The sequence below is a fragment of the Meleagris gallopavo genome, chromosome 16 (assembly GCF_000146605.3).
Source record: "Meleagris gallopavo isolate NT-WF06-2002-E0010 breed Aviagen turkey brand Nicholas breeding stock chromosome 16, Turkey_5.1, whole genome shotgun sequence".
NCBI classification, from domain to species: Eukaryota; Metazoa; Chordata; class Aves; order Galliformes; family Phasianidae; genus Meleagris; species Meleagris gallopavo.
In genome coordinates, this window is record NC_015026.2 from 13,993,091 (window position 1) to 14,010,463 (window position 17,373).

General features: G+C 52.1%; 1 protein-coding gene across 3 annotated transcripts in view; it reads left to right on the forward strand.

The window, feature by feature from the left end:
* The window catches only part of LOC104913510, a 35,499-nt gene extending 22,502 nt beyond the window's left edge, over window positions 1–12,997 (forward strand). For all 3 annotated transcript variants that reach the window (XM_019620580.2, XM_019620579.2, XM_010719892.3), the window contains 13 exons: window positions 704–1,795; window positions 3,460–3,676; window positions 4,926–5,083; window positions 5,440–5,541; window positions 6,441–6,638; window positions 7,028–7,587; window positions 8,241–8,499; window positions 8,629–8,839; window positions 9,537–9,679; window positions 10,046–10,159; window positions 11,371–11,574; window positions 11,975–12,068; window positions 12,704–12,997. In XM_019620580.2, the coding sequence (XP_019476125.1) occupies window positions 925–1,795; window positions 3,460–3,676; window positions 4,926–5,083; window positions 5,440–5,541; window positions 6,441–6,638; window positions 7,028–7,587; window positions 8,241–8,499; window positions 8,629–8,839; window positions 9,537–9,679; window positions 10,046–10,159; window positions 11,371–11,574; window positions 11,975–12,068; window positions 12,704–12,767 (3,195 nt within the window). In that variant the 5' untranslated portion in view covers window positions 704–924 and the 3' untranslated portion in view covers window positions 12,768–12,997. The remainder of the gene's footprint in view (window positions 1–703; window positions 1,796–3,459; window positions 3,677–4,925; window positions 5,084–5,439; window positions 5,542–6,440; window positions 6,639–7,027; window positions 7,588–8,240; window positions 8,500–8,628; window positions 8,840–9,536; window positions 9,680–10,045; window positions 10,160–11,370; window positions 11,575–11,974; window positions 12,069–12,703) is intronic.
* The last annotated feature ends 4,376 nt before the right edge of the window (window positions 12,998–17,373 follow it).

The following is a 17,373-nucleotide window of genomic DNA, read 5'->3' on the forward strand; positions in this document are numbered from 1 at the left end:
GGGGTTGTACGGGGCTGTGCGGGGCCCCACGGCCTCATCTCTGTCCCTGTCACCCTGCGGTGGCCGCACCAGCATGGCTGCGAAGCGGGGACGAGGCAAAGCCGCCCCGCGGAGCTGAAGGGAGCTGCGCCGGCTCTGCTGCCCCGCAGGCTGTCCGTCCGGCTCCGCGTTGCTTGTTGCTTGCTGTGTTTCCTGTGGCTTTCCTTCTGTCCGTGTGCAGCCCTGAACCGGAGCTCCCCCTTCTTTCTCTGTCCTTTAAGTGAAATGGGGAGAGAACATGGAAATGGGGCACCTGTAGGAATGGGACGAGGGGAAAGGTGAGTTCAGCTTCCATCTCTTTGGATGCTGGGAAGCACCGAGTCTGCCGATGGGTGTTAATGGAGGGTTTGCAAAGACCCGTGCATGGAGTGGGAAAAGAGACCATCGTCCCTAGTGCCGCTCTGTGTAAATTCCCATGGAGAAAGCTGTTAGCAGTGACATCAGTGTTGAAGCTCGGGGCTCTGAAGCCTGAGATGGCTTTGTCCCACTGCAGCCACTGCTGTGAATCCTGACAAAGCTCTGAAGAAAGAGAAGGGAAAATTCGAGATGCCCACACATGTGGGGCTTTTAAACCATTAAACTGCACTACTGTGTTTCTGTGTTTCCTAACTAGATTTTGTCTTTTCTTTCCCCTTCCCCTGCCTCCACTCCGTGCCTTTTTAAGGAGCTGAGCTGGGAAATCTTTGTTCAAACCATCCTCTTTTAAGTTGGATTTTTGTGGGACGGCTGCTTTGCTTACTCCCTGCAGAAGAGCCTCTTGCATCCAAAGGTCTCATCCTGGTGCCCTGCAGTGGCCCAGCAGCAGTGTCCCTCCGTGCTGTTGTGGCTGTCAGAAGGACAGTCTCCTCCTCTAGGTCTGAACTGAAGCAAATCCCATCTATTATCATGGGAGACATCTGGCTGGTTGGACTGATGGGGCTTATATACATCTGGTTTCCCAAAGTTGCTTCCCAGAGTCTCATAAAAAACCCCATGGACCAGAAAACAGAGCACACCCTCTTGATTAATGAAATCAACGCTGACACTCCAGGAGAGGACACTTCTGAGTTTGTGGAGCTCTATCACACCAGTGGTCAAACAGCCCGTTTGGATGGCTACTACCTGGTTTTCTACAATGGCAATGGAAACCAAGCCTACAGAGTTCTGAACCTCCAAGGCAAGGCTACTAACAGCCAAGGGTTCTTTCTCGTTGGCTCTGCCTCTGTGAACCCGGCAATAGTTATTCCTAAGAACACCATCCAGAACGGCCCTGACGCGATCGCTGTGTATTATGGAAAAGGGAACTACAAGGAAGGCATGAGTGTCACAGGTAAGGGACTGGTGGATGCCTTGGTCCATAAGACGAAGAAGACAGACAGAGCGGATACGCTGCTCAGGGTGCTGACCCCCGGCAGAGATGCTTTGCTGGAGGACTCCACCTTCAGGTCTATGGATGAGTCAATCGAAAGGTGCCGTGGGGCAGACGCTCAGTGGTTCTTCCAGGTGGCCGTGCCGACCCCAGGCACAGAGAACCACTGCATCCTCACTCCTCAGCTGAACGCATCCGCTGTCCTTATCAGTGAGGTCCACGTTGCCTCTTCTTTTGAAGATTTTGAGTTCATCGAGCTGCAGGGTCCCCATTCCACCGTGCTGAGGGACGTCGTCCTGGTGCTGATTGATGGTTGGACCAAAGACTTTTATTTCACTATGGATATTTATGGCAAGACTTCATTGGATGGGCTTCTCCTGATCGGCTCAGCACAAAGCAAAATCCCAGGTAAGGGCTGCACGTTGCTGGCTGCCTCGGAGCTGGGGGAGCTGTCTGCTGAGTCTGGCGCTGGAGGATGCTGTCTCTTTTCATGGTGGTTTGGCATTCTGATGGACGAATGTGAAAATTCCAGCTTGGTACTCAGTGATGGGTAGAAGAGCTAATGAAAGGAAAAGGAGCTGCATAAAGCAAGTAAAATATTGGAATTATTAATTAATTATTATTAATTAAATTATTAAGAGGAGAAAAAAAATGAGGAGATATCTCAGGCTGCCCAGAGAGGCTGTGGATGCCCCGTCCAGAGGTGTTCAAGGCTGGCTTGGATGGGGCCCTGAGCAACTGGTCTAGTATTAAATGGAGAGATTGGTGGCCCTGCATGTGGCAGGGGGTTGGAGATTCATGATCCTTGAGGTCCCTTCCAACCCTGGCCATTCTGTGATTCTGTGATTTGATGCTACTGTGTAAATCCATTACTTGCTGGTATCTTGCATGGTACAGTGTCCTGAACTCATAAGGGATATATTAGGATGGGAGAGATTCAGAGAAGGTCGGGAAAGATGGCCACTGCGAGGCCCTGCTCAGAAGCAGAGGCTGTGCTCTCACCACACCATCTACCAGCACAGTTCCCACTCGTCCCTTCCCCTCAGTGCTCCCAGGCCACCGGAGGAAGAGGTGGAGGAAGCATCTCATTATTTTGGGTGCTCAAAAGGAGATGTTGCAGCTGGGGATGCTGACTCTGCAGATGCCTTGTGCAATTCTCTGACTCACGATTTGTGAGTCACGGCGTGCGTTCGTCACTCACAGATCTGGTTCCCATTTGCAATTCATGAAAGCCGAAGAACTGGGCCGTGTTGGAGTCAGCAGATGGGACAGTCCACGAAGGCGAGTGCTGTGCAGGAAGGGGCAAGCTGCAGCAATCTGACCGAGGTGTGTCCTCATGATGGCAGCTGCATGATGTGTTGGTGCCCAGCCATCACAGAGCTGCATCAGGGGAGGGTAGGAGGTCGATAGGGAAGGGTGCTGCACCTTGCTGTGCTCAGCAGCTCTCACTGGCTGGCAGGGAAGTGGCTGGGGGGAAAGGGAACACTATGTACAGGGAAGGAAATAGGGAAACCTTAACCAAACTGCAGCCTTAATTCTGTCTGCTGGTATCCTGGACCCTTGCTGAGTATGTGTATACATGTAGAGCATGTGTGTTTGTGAATAACAAGGATTGTTAGTGAAATGCTAGAACAGAGTATTGCTATTTTGAAATATTTTTGTGTATTGTCAGAATAACTGCTGCCTTAAATCTTAGTTCATTTTGCAGGCATCTTTTTTGAAGTAAAAATGAGCATCTGCACCTGTTTTCCTGCTTCCCTGCTCCTGCCTGAAGCAGCTTCACAGTCTGCAGCATCTGCAGAACAGGTGCTGCTCAGGATGCCTCTCCGCCCTCCTCCAGCCTGTGGAGCTGCCCAAGAACAGGGAAATCTGGGCTATGAGAGGGTGGGAAATGTCAGGGAGCAGAAAGGTGTTGAGTATCCCACTTGTTTTCTGTGTTACTGTATCTGAAGCAATGCTAGTTTCTTGTACAGGGGGAATTGCTCATGCCTGGCTTGTGGAGCATTGTTTTTGGGGTGTCACTCTTGTATATCTGACACGCTGTCCTTGTTCTTTTCCTTGCTGGTGTGCAGTGGACTTGGCATTCCCGGAGAACTCCACTCATCCTGTCCTTAGGGATGGCCCCAATGCCATTGCTCTCTACAGAGGCAACAGCAGCAGCTTTGCTCCAGGGAAAGCACTGACAACAGCTGGCCTGCTGGATGCTTTCGTCTATACGAGCACTGAGGGACCGAGCCCTGAGCTGCTGGACACCCTGACACCAGGCAGACCTGCCTATAGGAGCGTGTGGTGAGAGGACAGTTTGCTGTCACAGCATTCCTTGCTGACTCTGCAGATGCCTTGTGCAATTCTCTGACTCTGGGGTCATCCCTGCCCACATCTCCAGCCCTGCTGAGAGCAGCCTTGACTGCCAGGAGGTTGAGGCCAATCGGGAGGTCAGGGGTGGGGGTAAATTTGTCTCCAGCTGGGTCCCTGCTGCCCTGTGCGAATGAGAGCTGATGGCACCTTGGGTCATGTCACATCCCACCTGAGGTGGTGGGTTCCTGGCATCTCCACTCAGGCCCTTCCAGTACTTGAACGGAGCTTATGAACAGGAGGGGAACTGACTTTTTACACAGTCTGAGAGTGATAGGACAAAGGGGAATGGCTTTAAACCAAAAGAGGGGCAAATTAGGTGAAATGTTAGGGGAAAATTCTTCACTCAGAGGGCAATGAGGCAGAGGCTGTCCAGAGAGGTTGTGGATGCCCCATCCCTGGAGGCATTCAAGCCAGGCTGGATGGAGCCCCGTGCAGTCAGATCTGGAGGTTGGCAGCCCTGTCCACAGCAGGGGTTGGAATTAAATGAGGTCCCTTCCAACCTAAGCCGTTCTGTGATTCTATTTGATTCTGTGATTTTGTGGGTGGGCATGAGAAAAGCCTGGCTGAGACTGCAGTAGTCAACTGTATCAGGAAAGAGTGTGGTTCACTCATTTCTGTGGCAGAGTCATCACTTAATCACAGCACATTCCTATTCCTTCCTTTGCACATGTTCTTCCCACTTGTCAAATAAACCTGCACTTGTCCCATAAGTAGGTTATAGCCTTCCCTGAGGAGCTCTGTTCTGTGCAGCTCCTCACAGTGGGGCTTCCTCCCCTTTCCTTTGAGCTGAGGCTCCTGCCTAATCATTTCACCCACAAGTGTTGCATTTCCAGTTTCCCTACTGTACCCTACTGCCCTTCCCAGTGCTCACAGCCTGAGCATGAGTGCCTCTATACTAACTTTCTTGTGTTCAGATCAGGCAAAAAATGAGTTGCCAGAAGGTAAAAGGTGGCACATGCTCTTCCCTTTTTAAGGCTTAGGGATGTCTTGGGCTCCTTTTTTAGACAAGGAGGTACTGATGAGGCTGGGATGTCTCTCCAGACCCCAAGAAGGGAGAAGACTTTACTCTGGTGAGAATTTTCCTCCTCTGGTACAGGCAGATGTGAGTGGTAGGTGATGAGCAGACAGGTCTCTGGTTGCAGGCTGTGTTCTGTCTCATTCTCACGTCTGTGTCTTTCAGGCACCAGCTTGGAGATGTGTCCATGAGCCAGTGCAACTGCTGCTCGGTGACTCGGGACTCCTTGTCCTATATCCTCAGCAGACCCACCCCTGGCAGATTCAATGATTGCCCCAGCAGACGCTTCAGTCAGACTGTTTCCTTCTGCCTTCGTGTAGCAGGTGGGTATTGGTTACCCCTGCTTCTGTAGGCTGGACCTCCTAAGGAGCAGAGCATGTACTCCAAGGCCAAGATATCTAGAATATCCACCCAGGGTTGTGCTGGGGTACACGTAGGTACACCAAAGGAAATGCAGTCAAGACGTCTGACTGTTCTCTGCTGTACTGTTATTTGTGGCTGCCCTTTCTAGGCTGAAACTCTCTACTCTTCACTCCCACTCCTGGTGTGAAGTGAAGCCTTTTAGGCTTTCCAGGTGATGAACAGGAGCTGAGTTGCACGTGTCCCAGAATGAGCTGAAGCTGTGCCTGAGGTTGCAGTTAGCTTTTTGTTGGGTAACAGTTAGCTTTTTGTTTCCTAGAGTGCCAGGAGTGGCTCTCAAAGTCAGAAGAGATCCTGGTGACTCTGGTGCAGGCCCTTGACAGATCCTGCAGTTGTGGAGTTTTTCCAGCCTACTTCAAAGGTGAGGCAGTCAGGAGTGGAGGAGACTGAGTGCTGTCAGTGGTTAATGCTCATTTGCTTTTGATTTTTAGCCCTGGGTTCCCTTCTGGTTTGCATCCTCTTGGCTTGGATCTCACCCCTGAACTTGGTTCTAATCATGAAAGTGCTGTGAGTTGGGCAGAGTGTGGTGCTGTTCTGCATTGTGCTCCATCTGCAGCTCTGGCAGCCAGCACACATCAGTGCTGGTTTGCAAAGGTTAAGCGTTTGCTGTCAGACAAATTATAGAAACACAGAATCATAAATGTTGGACAAGACCACTAAGATCATCCAGTCCAGTCATCAACCCATCACCACCTTGCCCACTGCACACGTCCCTAAGTGCCACATCTTACCCTTTTCTTGATGTGGCAACAGGGCCAACATCCCATCTTGGAGACTGTTGCCTAACTATCCTTGTGATCCATATGGACTGAGCCAAGTTGCAGCAGGAATGCAAGTGGACTTACTGGTCTGCACTGTTTTTCTGCTATCCCTGCTAGATTACTGCACAAATGGGATGAGCACATGTGGATGCATGAAGAAAACAGCGTGACTCTGCAGTGTGCATCGTCAGCAACAGTACTTTCAGCTCAGCATGTTTAGAGGGCCCCAAAAGATCATTCTATCTGCTGCTGGGGTTGCAAGGCTTCCAAAAGAATGAGGAAATCTGTCAGTGAGCTGTGTCATCTGGCCCCAGACACGAGCTGCAGGGCAGCTGCAGTGTTGCACTGGTGGTACAAGCTGCCCCACCAAACTCTTCTCTTGTGTCAGTCTGACCAGGGGGCAGTGGTGGTAGATGAGGAGCTGATGAGCTCCTTCCAGGAGAAAGAACATCTTTAGAGATATGGTGACACTGAAACAGACCTCTGCTTGCCTTGGCAGATCTAAAGGCAGCCTGCCAGGACCAGGGGCTTGTGTTCACCACCCTGCTCACTGCAAAGTCAGAAGCCCAGCTGAGCAGCCTGCTGCTTGCCTTCCAGACCTTCCTGGAGAGCCCCAGGACTGTGAGTTTTGATGGAAGGAATATCACAGCAGAAAGCTCCTGCTTCAAGGATGTCCCTGCGCCAGACTTGACCCCAGGTACTGGTCATCATTCTTGTGTGTTGGGGAACGCTGTGTTTGAAGATGAGCATGTAGGCCTAGCCTTCCCAGGTTCAGCTCCTTTATTTTACTGGTGTCCAGACACAAACAAGCTGTGAGAAGCCAGAGAGGTGTTTTCTTGGTTTACTCTCCTCTGGTTCCTCTGTGTACAGGGGACACCAACATGAGCTGGTGTGGTGTGAGGGGCAGCTCCCATCACCTGGGGCATCAGGTTCGTGTAGGGGTGGCACCAATGGACGCTGCAGAGGCCCATGGAGATCTCTGTGTGTTGGTACAAGAGGGGAAAAGTGTGTGTTGGGGTGCTGGGCAAACATCCCCAGTGCCGTGCATAGGGCCACGTTCCATTCATGTCATTTTTGCTTTCCTAGCTGCCCCATCAGCAATACCAAAAGGAACAGCAGAGCCTTCTAGACAAGCAGACAAGCTACTCATCAATGAGGTGAACCCAGACAACCCGGGGGGAAGAGAAGACACGGAATACATTGAACTCTTCTACACTGGACAAACATCCTTTGACCTCCAAGGATACTGGTTGGTCCTCTACAATGGCAAAACAGGACGCGCCTACCGGGTGCTGGAGCTTTCTGGACACCACACAGACAGTCTGGGTTTCTTCCTGGTGGGAAGCAGCGCTGTGCGCCCAGCACCCATGGTCAGGCTGCCCCCAAACACCATCCAGAATGGGGCGGACGCTGTGGCTCTCTACTACAGCAGCAGCACACGCTACATGCTGAACATGGCTGTGACTGCCAAAGGGCTGGTGGATGCCGTGGTGTACACATCCCGAGTGCCAGAGAAGGCAGAGCAGCTGCTCAAGGTGCTGGTGCCAGGGCAGGGCATCCTGTATGAAAATGATTCACACAGCACAGAGGATGAGTCCTTGAGCCGCTGCCACAGCCTGAGTGCTAGACTGCAGAGCAGCTTCCAGGTGGGTTGATGGCAGATGTCTGCTCTCCATCTGTAGTCACTGAGAAAGCAATGGTCGTGTTTCAGTGTGTCCCTGATTTGGGAAAGTGGAGCATTCTGCTGAGCCATTCCCCCTCCAGTGAGCTGCTGCTGCTCTCACCTGCCCTCACCTTTCTGACCCACCTGTGTGCCTCTTGTTGGCCAGATAACAGCTCCACACCCCATACCTCAGAACCAGGAGATCCCCGGGGCAGCTCACATGTCAACAGTCCCAAAACCTGGGGGCCTGCTTGTGGGCAGCATCCTGGAGCCTTCAGTTACCCTGAGCCACCTCTTCAGCCCCGCTTGCTTGGTGCCACTCTGTAATGTGTGGCACAGCACTTCACATCCCTGAAACCCAGTTTCCCATAGGCTGGTGCATGACCCTTTTTGATCACTGGCAAGATTCAGTTTTAATTTGTTCCAGTTGTTCCTTTTTTAATGTTGAGCATCAAATAGGCCCCATAAGAGAATGCTGGCAGAGTGCATAAGCCAGATAAGGGAGGGTTGTACTTCTGCACTCCTAATGTCTGATGGGGTCAGGCCAGCATGGGGGAGCGGGTGGGAGGCTATAGCCTTTTTGGGTCTGACCAAGGGAACACAAGCAGATGGCAGCAGCTCTTGTATGTCCTGCAGGTGACTGTGATGACACCGCTCAAGGAGAACGCCTGCAGCAGCCCCTCTGCGCCATCCCCACCCACCATCCGCATCAACGAGCTGGGCCTGGCGGGTGTTGGAACCGTCCACTTCGTGGAGCTGAAAGGGCAGCCAGGGGCCAGCCTAGCTGGGCTCAGCCTGCTTGTCTTCATGGGCCAGGAGGGCAAAGTGCAACGCAGCATCACTCTGAGAGGCAGCATTGGGGCATCAGGGCTGCTACTGCTGGGCAGTGAGCACGGTGAGGCAGGCAGTGGGCACAGTGGGGCAGGCACTGGGCACCGTGTGGGCACCATGAATCAGGCTGTGGGCACCATGGGGTGGGCCCACACTCAAGATATTCACCCACTTATCCCCCTGACATTTCCAGGTGGGACAGAGTTGACATTCGAGGACATCTCTGCTGCTAGTGAAGGCATCAGCGCTATTGCTCTGTACAGCACCAGTTTGGTTCCTGGTGGCACGAAGGCAACATCAGAGAACCTAGTGGACGCTGTGGTGTTCACATGCAGGCCGACCACAGTGGGAGGACACTTGGACGTCCTCGGCCCGCTGTATGCTGTGCCCTGCGGTTATGACAGGTGAGGCCACTTCTCTGGAAGATGTCCCTGGGCTTTTGGCTCCCAGAGCCTTGGCTGGCATGTCACCAAACTTGCTGCTTTGTCCTGTGCAGCCAGGTGTATTCACCAGCCTTGAGTTGGAAAACAGATAGGTGGGCAGTGTATTGCAATGGAAAATGCTTCTAGTTCAGTGTAAGACATCTCTTTCACTGCCAGGTGAATTTTGCTTAGCAAGAAATGGGGTTGAGACTTTCTCTTGGTAGGAGTGCTAGTAGAATTTCTCCTTTCCACAAAATCAGCTCTTTTAGTTAAAACTGTCCTCTGCAAGTTCTCTGCTCCACTGTCACAGTGGTTCAAATAGAGGTTCTGTGTTGGCAGCCTGCCCTGGGAGCAGACGTGAACCAGGAGCAGCCATAGGAGCACCCTTTTCTCAGAAAATCAAAATCTTCAGCTTCTGGCTGGCTGAAACATTGTACTTAAAGACCTAGAAACCAGTCCCACTGAATAGGTTTACTATGGCCAAGCCCCAGTCCAGTCCAGCTGATGGGGTCAGCTGCACCCATCTGTCACACCCTGTAAAGGCTGATTTCAGCTCCAGCAAACCATCTGTCATCCCTGGCAGTGCAGGGATTGGGAGCACTGAGGGGATGTCTGGTTGGAGTCTCAAAGACAGACGTAAGAGGCACTGATGTGCTTACACTTCTCTTCTGGTGGACAGGCCCGTGTCCTTGAGCCGCTGCCCCTCCAGTGATGCCAGCACAGAGCTGCAGTTTGCCATCTCGGAGCCTACCCCTGGTCTGCAGAACAGCTGTCCCCAGGGCACCTTCGCCGTGGGTCTGGACCTGTGCTTCCTGATAACCAGTAAGCAGAGCTGTGTGCCCCCACCAGCATGTGGAAGCAGCATGGTGCAGGGCACGGCTGCCTGTGGGAGGTGAGGGGCTGGCAGGAAGCCTTCCCTGCAGTGTTGATGGGATAGAAAACAAACCACTGTCCCAAGCCAGCAGTCTTGCTTGTGGTTTTGGTGCACGGTTGTGTAAAAGTAGCTGCATGTTTCATATGGGACACCTGCAGGCTGCAGCTCCTGCTCGAGGTCCCACTGAGTTGTATCCATGCCCTGCTGAGCTTCGCTCCTGAGCTCAGGCAGGAAGCTGAGCATCGGGAATGCAATGGGGATGCCATCAGTGGGGCTGAGCTGCACTCAAGAGGCAACCACTTCTCTTCCCACAGACTGCTCTGTGTGGATCCTGAACCATGAGAGGATGCTGGAAAGCTTGAGGAAGGCCTTGGTGAGCTCCCTGGAGGAGAAATGCTCCTGTGGTGTCTCTGAGCTCTACCTGCAAGGTTGGTGCCCCTCTCCATCTCCCTGGTTTGCAGCGTGCCTCCCTCAGCCATGCCACTGGGCACCAAAGGGAGGGCTGTGTTCCCACTACTCTGGAGGGCCAGGAGGGTTCATTGCCCAGCAGCCAGTCCCTTCTCAGCCCAACCCACAGGCTGCTCGTGCTGAGAGTGTCCACTGAGAGTGGGCTGCGTACAGGGGAAGGGCAGCCTAGGGGGACCAAGAAATGGGAGTCTCCAGGTTAGCCAAAGCATCTCGAAGCCACACATTCTTCTGTAAGTCAGGTCCAAGGGCCAGTTCTGAATGCAGAATTCATCCAGTATGTCACGGGATGAGCCTGCCCCATCCCAGTGGGACGGCCTCATTACCCTTAACACGGGTGTCACACACTTTCAGAAATAGTCCTTGTCCCTTGTGCAGGGCTTCTGAGCCAGACAGCCTGGGGTGGCAGCTCTGATCTCCCCACTGAATTGCTCATGTTGGTTATGATTTAGGATAGCTGCCTCAGAAGGGCTTTGTGAAGGGTGCCCTCAGGTGTCTGTGAGACAAACTGAATATCCTAAACCCACTAAGAGCACTTCAGTTCTCAACCCTTTCTCAGGCAGGCTCCTATGTTTATTTGAAGTACCTGGAGCAAAAAGTCACTTCTGGAAGTCTTAGAGCCCTACCTCTTCTTGAGGGTATGAAGAAATATTTCTTATTTATTGGCTGAACTTGAAGGAAATGAGGGCTTTGCAGTCATGCTGGCTGTCAACCCTCCCTTGCTCAAACAATTTCTATCAGGTTTGATGGGGCCCTGGGCAATCTGATCTAGTGCTTGGTCTAGTGGTTAGCAACCCTGCCTGTGGCAGGGGATTTGGAACTTGATGATCTTTGAGGTCCAACTCAAGCCATTCCGTGATTCCATGATTCTATGAACACATCTTTGTCCCTTTGAACAGTTTCAGACAGTTCTGACCAACGGGTAAAGATCATAATTTATGAAGCAGAGTTGAAGGGACTTTACTGGATTCAGAGGACAACTCCCAGCCCATTTTGTCGCTGAAAAAGAAAAGGCAGAGCACGTTCTCAGGTTGCTTGTTATGAAGTGCGGTGCCCTACAGAGGGTGGTGAAGAGAGCATGGGGGGAGGAGGTGGTTCCTGGAGCAGGAGCAAGGCGTTCCCATGCAGCAGGTGAGCTCCCCCCTGCTCAAGGCATGCCGCTGCTTCTCTGCAGAGCTGAACTTGACATGTGTAGACTCCGTGGTGAAGATCTCAGGTGGGATGCATGTTCCACTGCCAGAGCAGCAGCAGTCCATGGAGAACTGGCGCAAGGACCTGCTGTCCAGCCCCCACCGCTTCTCTGTGGATGGAAGAGAGTTGGAAACCAGCCCCGATTGTATTGCCCAAAGAAGCACGCCGGTGTCATCGCAGAGCAGTTGTGAGTGGGAGCAGAGCTGGGCACAGGGATCAGCATACAGCACCAGCAGGGCTGGGCTCACACATCTGGTGCTGCTGCTTACACAGAGCTGTCTTCTGACACTGATGGGTGATTGGGAGAAGGGTAACGATGGCTGGCTCCTTCGCTGTAAGGGGTGATGGGGCAGTCACCTTGCCATCTCGGTGCCCCTGGAAGTCTGGGTGCCTGCATCTGCCTGTGGGGCTAGGGTAGAGAAGCCCCAGTGCTGGCTGCTTGAAGCCATCCAGAGCTAGAGTTCCACAGGGTGTTTGCAGGCAGGTGGAAGAGGGCTGAGATGGGGGCTGGAGACGGCCCCCTCGTGGCACACCGTGCTGGGCAGGGTCCTGACTGCAACACCCCATCTCTGCCTTCACACCCCCAGCCTCCCTCCACAGCTGGGAGATCGCTCTGTTTGTCGTGGGAGCTCTGCTGCTTGCACTCTTGCTGCTGGGCCTGGCGTTGCACTTCATCAAAAGGTGAGAAACTGATAAAGCCATGGGTGGAAGGGCTGCTCCTTGGGGCGAGCTGGAAGCCATGGATGGTTGAGGATAGTCTTGAGAGGAGACAGCTTCCACATTACAGCACCGCTTTAAGTAATTACTTGATGGCCCTAGCGTTGCTAGCGGGCTGCTTAACATTCAAGTGGTCAAAAGCAGTGTTAGTGGGTGGGTTATTTAACCAACTCAGGTGATTTATTTCCATGAAGATTCTGTGATCTTCTTTTATCATTGACTAGGGTACTGCTATGCAAGTGCTAGAAGAAAGTTCTTAAATCACGTCTGAGGAATGGAAAACTCAGGAAGTATTTTACAAGGGAGTGTAAAAAATACTGTCGGGTTTAGAGAGTCTCTTTCAGAAATCAGGGTAGTTTAAAGCCAATCTACTTGTGTAGGTGTTCTGCCCATTTTTCCCCACAGTGCTAACAGGCACCGTGGTAAACTCAGTGACTGAAGGCCGATCATCCAGCCTCTTCATTTTAAGTGCAAAGCTGAGATGAAGAGTGAGAGCCTGGTGCCCAAACACAGGAGTGGAGATGGAACAATCATTCCCTGCTTTCTGCCAAAGAGCAGAGTAACTGATCTTTTGTTTCACTTTGTCCATTGCTTTTCAGACGTTTCCAAAATTACACCAACATTGAATTGAACGACTGCACAGAGATGTCAGCAGACTTCTAATGCTCCCAGGTACGGCTACAGTGGCACAGCCACCACCACCAAGGCTGGGCTTGTGTCTGCAGGTGGCAGACCAGCTCCCTCTTCCTCCAGGACCTGCAAAATCCCAGGTGTATATATGCATGTGTGGGTACATATACAGGTGTATACACACACGCACATACATACACAACATGCCTGAATTTTTTTTACACTTCTGATTTTTTACCTCAAACTAAAGGAGTTGAAAGAAACAGGCAAATTTTGTGCTGTGATGACCAGAAGGAAACCTCCTTGGCTCATGCACAGCCCTACAGCAGTGAAAGTCTTTCAGCCTCCCCTGAACCCCTCTTGTCCAGACAAGGGGGTTCAGAGCATCATGCCTCTGAAACCTCTGCTGCAGCAGCTCTGCAGCACCAACAGCTGGGCTCACCAGACTTTCTCTGCAGATAACCCATATAGCCTTTAGGCAGCTGCCACAGCCTCTGAAGCATGAGCTTCATGACTTTGTCCTCCTGTGGTGCCAACTGTCAGTGCAGCCTGCTAGAGCACCCTGCCTTCACGAAGGGTCAGAGGAGCTCCATCCTGAACTGGCACTGTGGGTGAGGGCTTAGCCATGCTGCTGAATGGATGGATTTAGGGCTGGTTGGCCAGCACAGCATCATGGTTTGTGTGGAGCTGAGCTGCTGCAGCATCATCAGCATTTCCTGCTGGAGCCGCTGCTGATATTCCTGCTGGTGCTCCAGGTGGCACTGCCTCTCCAGCTCTGTGCGCAGTGCCTGCCTCAGCTCCTGGATCTCCGTGTGTACAGCATCCAGCTTCTCAGCAATGGCATGGGAGTCTCTTCCTGCTGCTCCATCTCAAAAGGGGTCTTAATTTTAGGGCTTGTGGGATTGGGCAGGGCAGTCTGAGTGCTGGCATCTTTGACCTGAAACAGCAGGAGGCACGAAGAAGTGAAAGTGAAAAATCATCAGCTGCTCCTTCAGTGAGAACAGAATCATAGAACATCCCATCTCTGCAGCCCTCATTTCGACAATCTCCCATAACTTTATGTCCTTCTGATGTTGTGGCACCCAACCTGCACCTTGTGATGAAAGTGAGGCCACAGAAGCAGAACAGAATGGGATGATCCCTGCCCTCACCTGGTTGGTAGTGCTGGGCCTGGGGCACCCTGCCCTGGTGCAAGTGAAGTTTGAGCATCACTCAGGTGCAGCTGGCAGAGGTCTGGCACTTTCTTCCCCATGCTTCTACCAGCCTGGTCTGGACCAAGATACAGCAGGACACCATGCAGGACTACTCCTGTAGGCACCACAGTGCCCGCTCCAGCTGGAGCTAACAGGTCCTCTGGAACCTGCTTTGTCAGCATCCAGCCTTTTTCTGAAGAGCCCTGTCTGCAAGCATTGTCTTTAATATCAGGGGTGGGCTTCTGACAGGGGGCACAACCAGCCTCACCCAAATGGGTGGCATCTCTATGAGGGCAGCTGTGGTTCCTAGCACTCAGCAGCTCTGTGGAGCCATGGGGACACCCACAGAGCCATTGTCACCTGCAAGGGACAGAAGAGAAATGCCTCAATAGGAGATCCCATCCCCAAACTTCCTAGAGGAGAGGAGCAAGGAGCCCTCACCTTGCAGGATTGGGTGGGGGCCCAGCCTTACCCTTCCCAGGGGGTGGTCCTGCAGGTGAGCCTCCTCGACTGCTCACCACCCTGGCAGAGCGAGGTCATGCTGACAATCTGAATGTCCTCCTTGCTGTCCTGGCTGATGGCAGGAGTTGTGCTGGGCAGTGCACAGAGCTGTGTGCCCAGCAGCTGGAGTTGCTCAGCTACGTGTTTCTGCTCCATGGACCAGGGCTGTTTTGCACCTCAGTCAGCCACTGCTGTCCCTGGCTCCAGTGGTGTAACCTGGATACCATCCAGCTCGAGAAGATTCTTGATCTTGCAGAAGCTCATCCCAGCCCTGTGTAATCCCACAATCTTCTTGGTGTAGTCATCCAGGCAGCCCATCACTCCCAGCACCTTTACCTAGCTGGTGCCACCGTTCAACCCCACAGCACAGAGCAGAGCAGGGACACAGTGACAACCAGACAGCACCACGCAGTGCTAGAGCTCTGTTAGCAATCTGCTGCCAGGCTGGTAGCCATGGGGCCGTGTGGTGACACAGGGCCCAGACACAGGGAACGAGGAGGGGGCTCTGGCTGGCAGAGAAACTTTTCCTTTGCTCACATGCTCTGCAGGGTCCCATCTGATGCCCCAGACCCACAAGGGCATGGAGGATACTAATGGGCTTTGCTCTGCCCGATGTGAGCAGTGCATCAGGGAAGGGTGGGGAAGAAAGCAGAACAAGAGCAGGTTCAGGAGGGTGTGCATCTCTCCTGATAGACAGATGGGTTGTTGGAGGACTAGGGTGAGTAATAAACAGGGTAACTCCAAATCCACTCACAAAACCATTCTGAGGTCTGTTATCAGTCCCTGTTTTTATGACCTCCTCGGATGGCACTGGAAGCTGTGGCTGACCAGGGCAGCTGGGCTCCCTTATTTCAGACACAGCCGTGGTGTCAGGGTTGTGCCAGCTCCTGTGGCAGTGATGTGTGGGTGTGCTACTCTTCATTGGTGGTGTATCCACCACACTGAGACCCATGGCAGCTCAGGTCTGCAAGTGGCCATGGTGCAGCTGTGTCCCAGTGCCCAGTCTGGGCCCCCAGGACTCAGCTCTGTGGGGAGCTGGGTGCAAGTCCTGCTCAGCAGCATGTCACTGTGGGAGTCCATCAGGTTCCTGCTGGAGCTTTGTGTCTGCTTGGTGGCAGGAAAAGCTGTGGTGAGCTGTAGCTCAGTGCCTGGGGAGTCCACCCATCAGGTCTGTAGGTGCTGCTGTCTCATACCATTGAGAGAAGCAAAAGCAACCACTTATATGTCAGTGTAAAGAAAGTCTGGGTATACACACATGACTGCACCTCCTGGGCTCCCCCTTTCCCATGCAGGGAATGCATGGCAAGGACAGTGGGTCAGGACAGTCACACACCACATGTACATGGCGATGTACCTGTAAATGTGGGAACAGTGCACATGTACGTGTGTGCACATCTTCTACAGCAGTGGAGGTTTTTTCCATTTTCTGTCAGCTTCCTTCACCTGCAGGCATCCTTGGAAAATCAGTCCTACATCTGCTGCTCAGCAGACTTACCAGGGGGCCTCACCTCCCCAGACAAACAGCCCCCAGGAAAGCACAGCACAATGTTTCGCAGAATACAGCACGTACCGGGAATCACATTAGGGGGCTGCTGCCAAGCAGATGACATCCACACATCTTCTCCAAATCCCTCTTTCACAGGCATACGCTGGTCTTGAAAAAGACCTTACAACATTTTATGTGCCAAGAAGGCACAGAGACTGCTGTAGATCATCTACAGAACGCCAGGGAAGAAACAGCACTAGTTGTTTGGTTGTACCACTTTACCAGGACGGTATCTCTGATAAAGCAAATTTTATTTGCAGTTGCAGTGGCAGCCCTCCCTGCAAACAGGAGAGCACACAGAAAGCAGCATTACATCTTTTGTGCCCTATTACTCAATGCTTATCTCTTTCTCCCCTGGTTCCTCATTGGCTGAGTACTGCAGATTCGCAATCTTCCCAATGCTCAACTAAACATACAGATACTGGCTAAGCACAAACCTCTAATTATTTAATTAACTTCTAACACTTAGTCCACACTTGGTCATTGTTTCTGGACATCTGCTTGTCCTTCCTTACATAGGGATAAGCTCGGAAGGAGGATAGAGGGCAGTACCTGGATGCCTGCCTGTTGCATCCCAATCTTCCCACACATTGAGGCAGCCCAGCCTTGTGTAGAGGCCCCAGCTTCTATGATGTTTGTTAAATCTATTTTTCTTTTGCTGGGAGTTTCTTATCCTAACAAAACAACCCTACAATATGTTCTCTAGTCCCTAACACTATACCCCCATTGTTTGGAACATTTAAAAACTATTCCAGTTTTGCAAGAAAGAATTAATCACATTTTGCAAGAAAGAATTAATCACATAAATCAGCAGTTATGTTTCTAAAACATGCTGCTAATGTATACAGTATTCCTACTTTTTACATCAACTATTTCCAAGGATAAGTTACAGAATACAAATACATTATGTTCTACTTCTTCAAATCAATTGCCCTTTTAAAGATCAAATGCAGAAACAACATTGCATTCCCACAAGTATTAAGAAGAACTTCTTCTCTGAAAGAGTGGTCAGGCATTGGAATGGGCTGGAGGAGAACATGGCAATGCCCAGATGGACACGGGGCTGGCTGGAGTACTGTGTCCAGATCTGGAGCCCCCAGTACAAGAAAGACAGGGAGCTGTTGGAGAGGGTCCAGAGGAGAGCTACAAAAATGATCAGGGGGCTGCAGCACCTCCCTACAAAGACAGGCTGAGGGAGCTGGGCTTGTTCAGCCTGGAGAAAAGAAGGCTGTGGGGTGACCTCAGTGCAGCCTTCAGTACCTAAAGGGAGCCTACAGACAGGAGGGGAATCTGTGAAAGGGTAGATAACTGCAGGACGAGGGGAAATGGTTTGAAGTTGAGGGAGGGCAGATTGAGGTTGGATGTCAGGGGAAGTTCTTTACAGAGGTGATGGTGAGGT